The sequence below is a fragment of the Phaseolus vulgaris genome, chromosome 3, assembly GCF_051622355.1.
Source record: "Phaseolus vulgaris cultivar YP4 chromosome 3, ASM5162235v1, whole genome shotgun sequence".
NCBI lineage: Eukaryota > Viridiplantae > Streptophyta > Magnoliopsida > Fabales > Fabaceae > Phaseolus > Phaseolus vulgaris.
Window position 1 is genome coordinate 34861525 of NC_143500.1, and position 4855 is coordinate 34866379.

The window sequence follows — 4855 nt, forward strand, 5'->3', positions numbered from 1 at the left end:
CCAATTATATATATATATATATTTTATTAATTATTTATATTTTATTAATATATAGATATTCTTATATTGTAATAAAGTAAAAATTAAATAAAAATATTCAAATAATAAATAAAAATAATTTAAAATTTGGTATTTTCTAAAATAAAATAAATTTAATATTATAAACTACTTTTTATTACGATCTTATAATAGTTTTTAATTTAAAATTAAATTAAATTTTAATTTATATTTTAAAATTTATTTATATTAAATTATTTTATAAAATTATCGATATTAAATAATAGAAGATTTAGATACCCAATTTGTAACAGGACAAAATTTTAACTTGAAGCGAGTCACCTTTTTAAATATTTATTAATATTTAATCATAACTCATTTTTAACACAAAGAATCTTTAGTTATTTTATAAATATACACAACTTTTATTTATTTTATGACATCAATTAAATTGTTTATTATTTTCTAAACCTTTTTTTTTTAGTACAAACAACCTTATAGGCAGTTTTATTTGCTTAAAACGCTTCAATACATTCGAGACTGATTTTGAATGATACTTCAGGCAAGTTCTACTTTACATCTTGTCTCTCAAATTGGAAAAAAAAAAACAAGCATGGGATTTTGAATGTGTTTTTTTTATTTAGTTGATTAAAATAAAATATAAATATCTAATCTTCATCTGACACACAGATTTTAAATTTCTGAATGTGTGGATAATTTTTAATCTCAATAAAAACTCCTTTTAGGGAAGAAAAACTAATTAAAAATAGATAAAGAATAATGATTTTGTTATTAAAAACAACAGAAATGCATAATCAAGATTTAATGTTTTTAAATTAATTTGGCGAATTAACTCTTACTGAATATAAACATTGTTCAGAAATGAATAGAATCCAACACAAGTGTTGAAGGGCTTGGAAGATTGGAAGGAAGAAGAAAGGAAGAGGGTATCACTGAACACAACAGAACACAGAAAAGTTTGTCTCTTTGGGTTTGGAAGGAGAAGCTAGAATGCCCATCAGATGGTATGAGCAAAGGCAATTCCATAATTGTTTGCTAATTTTCATTTTTTTTCAAAAGTGATTTATGGATTTGTTTCTGTAGTATTTTGCATTGGCAACCCAACCAAGGAACCATGGTGAACAGCCAAATCCTGAATGAAATTTCGCAGTGCGTTGAAAGCCTTAATGGCGTCAAAGAAGGAAGATGCAAAGCCTCCCTCACATTCTACAGACCTAATTTACGAGGTTACCTCTTTGCTTTCAACTTAGCAATCTTGTTCCAGACACTTTGGAAAATTGAAATCTTGATTGTTACGAAACAGATTAATCCTTTTCCCTAGACCCAACTCCATTTTCGTTCCTTTCTGGGGTTTTACTTTTTTTCTCTGAAATCCTTTCTTTTCTTCTGATTTTCATAGACCCATCCACGGCCATTGATTTCCCTCGAGATTTTCTGGGGATTTCGATGCTAGAGCAGCCCAACAAATACTACTTCATCATTCGCGGCCACAAGCTTGTTGTGGAGGCCGATTATTCTATCTTGACTATCATGGAGAAACTCCAGTCCTACAAGTCCAAAGTGGCCCTTCATTTCGAGGTCCGTTTTTGTTTTCTCAGTGCCATGGCTTTTGTTGTTTAGTTTTTGCTCTCTTAGTATGTGTATGTGTTGGTGGTGCAGGGAGCGCTGTATAAATTGGGTGACTTTCAGGTGAGAGTGATTAAAGTTGTTCCCAATCAAGCTGAAAGTCTCAGAGGAATTATGATTGAGGTGACTAACTCTGAATTGTAGTTGGTGATCTTACATGTTTGTTACATGTTCTTTATGTGCTTATGGTATGCTGAACCAAGGTTATCAATAGTTGATTCTGGAAAATGCAGGAAAACCAGACTTTTGATATATCATGTAGAGGATAAAGTTGCGGGCATGTAGCAAAAGTTGCTTAGGTTGAAATAAATAAATAAATTATAAGTGGATAAAAAGTTGAGTTGAATGCAGATAAAAATTGGCATAAAGTTAACTCAAAAGTTCAGTTCTTCATTACACAATACTGATGGAACCATTAAAAAGAGTGGTGGAGTGAGGCAATGTGACTGAGTGGGAAAAAGTCACTTGTCCCACATCTTGGTCACGAACTGTGATGTTAGTTGCTGCTGCACGAAATTTTGAGATAGCTTACCATGTTCTTTATGTTAAGAGACTGACTACATTCTACTCTGTGATTTGAGAATTGACTGCATGAATAGTCTAGCACTCATATAATTAACTAAACTTATTATTGTATTGATGAAAAGAAATGGGATCTTATAAATTGGAAGGGATCATAATGAAATAAACCTCGTTTTCATTGTCTGTTTTGATATGTTATGGTGAAAGGAACCATTCCCATTCGTTCCCAAATTGGGAGGGAGATCAAACTAAGCAATGGAATAGGTTCCATTACTTTTCATTATATTTCATTCACGTTTTACCAACCAAACTATGGAACATGATACCTGTATATTTCCCTCTATTCCACTCTCTTCCATTAGTTCAAACATATTAAGGAGTTTAGTTTTTTTAGATAGAGAGGGAAATAAGGATAGACTTTTTAAGTTCTAATAAATATTCAAACATATGAGTACGAAATTTTTATTTAAAACAATTTAACTCTGTCAGTGTTATGACTTATTTGCATTTGATCTGGTTAGTCTTAAAGATCACTTTCCTTACAAAATTGACATTTTTACTCCCACCCCCCTGTAGAACATAGATTGTCTTTTGTGTGGAGGCTTGATTGATCTTTGCTTAGTTCTGCTTTCCTTCTAAATTTAAATATTCAATGTTCATTTTGTGCAGATTGAGTATCTCCCTATTTCGTCAGTTGAAAAATCCAAGCCAATTATGGAAGATTTCATTGATTTGTGGAAAGAAGTAGTGTCTAAAAAATCATTAGCGGGCCAGTTCATTCATACAGAACCAAATTATGCAGAATATGGACTTTCTGACAATTATACCTCTCAGCATACTGCTGTTCAGTATGCTGCTGCGTTGGCCCAACTAATTCAATCTTCACAGTTACGAAACTAGAACCTTGGAAGGCTTTCCTTTCAGGTTATAGTCATCAAAGGCAACGTATAGGTTCTGCTTCTCTAGGTACTGAGAATCAGAATGTGAATCTAATTGACAAAATCCTTTTTTTCTACTCTGTTTCCATAATTATCTTCAAAAATGGTTGGTAGAAGTACTAGATCCTGACCACAGCATATTTCAGATTCTGTTTGTAAATTATTTTCCATGAATTATTTTTTATTTGGTTCATTTGACATTGGATTCATAAGTTAGGTAAGGTATGGTGCGTCCTAGTATGTATTAGGTATTAACATCTTGCGAGTCTTCTAGAGTACCTCTCGCATCTAATCATGACATGTTGCATGGCTAAATCTGAGTTTAATAACATTCATATACATGATGATATATGCATGATGGTGATGATGTTTATACGATGTCTTATTTTACAACAGTTCATCCTTGTATGTATGCTTGGAAGTTAGAATCGTACTTCTGATCTAAACTCTAAACATTCAATTTCTAAAATCTCTCTATTTTAAACATTAAACACAAAATTAAATCAATTAAGAACATAATGTACTTGCATATATTAATCAAGAAATTACAAAAAAAAAGTTACGATTTCATTCGATCTCAATTGCTATGGAAATTAGCTACTCATTCAATGAATACAATGGAAAATAGCAGCCCAGAATATTATAGCTCTAACTAAACTAACTTCAGTTCTCCAAAATCTCCTTGCTTGCTTAGCGAATTAATGCACATTTCTCTAGAATATGTCCGTTCAATGACATTTTAATATATTTAAATGTAAATCAAATTAATAATAATACTATTATATGTGATTTTTTTCCCAACAATTGTAGTAACTTCAACAACATTATTTTGAACTAGGGAAAACCCAGACCTTACCTGTGTTCCATTTACTAAAATTTATTTGAATAATTATTAAATATTGTAATTAAAAATTACAATTTAAAAAATATACTTCCTATCACATTAAGGAAGATTACTAGAACATATTCACCAAACTCACAATGATCATAGTTTATGACAACAGATTTTGACATTGATTTTGAATTAAAGATTGAAGCAAATAGAAAAGTTACTCTCAGCGGTTATACAAACACGATTAATTTGATTGAATTCTTAAGATTCAATCGTTTCTTTTTCTAGTAGAATTGAATCGTGTTTTTTTTTCTTCTTTACGAAAGCTACATGTTCTTTTATTGTTCTTTTTTTTTCTAAAAATTTTAAAAACAAATTTTAGAAGTGGAATTTTTTTTTCTATAAATAAGTAAATACGATTCAATTATATTGAAACCGTCAATTTAATTTTTAAAAATGAAAAACTCTTATATTACATATACGATTTGTATGTAAAATCCTATTAAAAAAATGAAAGTCGTATATGAGTTGTATGATTTTTGTAGAGAAATCCTAAACCTTCATTACGCTTTTAAGTTTTGTTTTTTATTATATACAATTAAAGATAAATACGTTTTTAAAAAAATATTTTTTTAACTGAATCAGTGTTTATAATTATTTTATTATCATACATAATTAAAGAATAATGGTTGAATTTCTATAAAATAGTTTTCATTATATATAATTAAATAATGGTTGAATAAGTTTTTATAAATTATTTTATTATTATATATAATTAAAGAATGAATGAATTTTTATAAAATATCTTTTATTATATATAATTAAAAAATAAATATAATTTTTTAGTTTTTAATATATTAAAATTATTTTGATTCTTAATAAAATTAATGATGTAATACTTTAATAATAAAAAATAATA

General features: G+C 28.6%; 1 protein-coding gene across 1 annotated transcript; it reads left to right on the forward strand.

Annotated features, from left to right (window-relative positions):
* Positions 1-843: 843 nt before the first annotated feature.
* Positions 844-3477, forward strand: LOC137807181 (mediator of RNA polymerase II transcription subunit 20a). The gene is made up of 5 exons (XM_068607663.2): positions 844-1022; positions 1102-1244; positions 1418-1596; positions 1678-1767; positions 2836-3477. The coding sequence occupies exons 1-5, from the start codon at positions 1009-1011 to the stop codon at positions 3064-3066; spliced, it is 657 nt and encodes a 218-aa protein (XP_068463764.1). The 5' UTR covers positions 844-1008; the 3' UTR covers positions 3067-3477.
* Positions 3478-4855: the final 1378 nt, after the last annotated feature.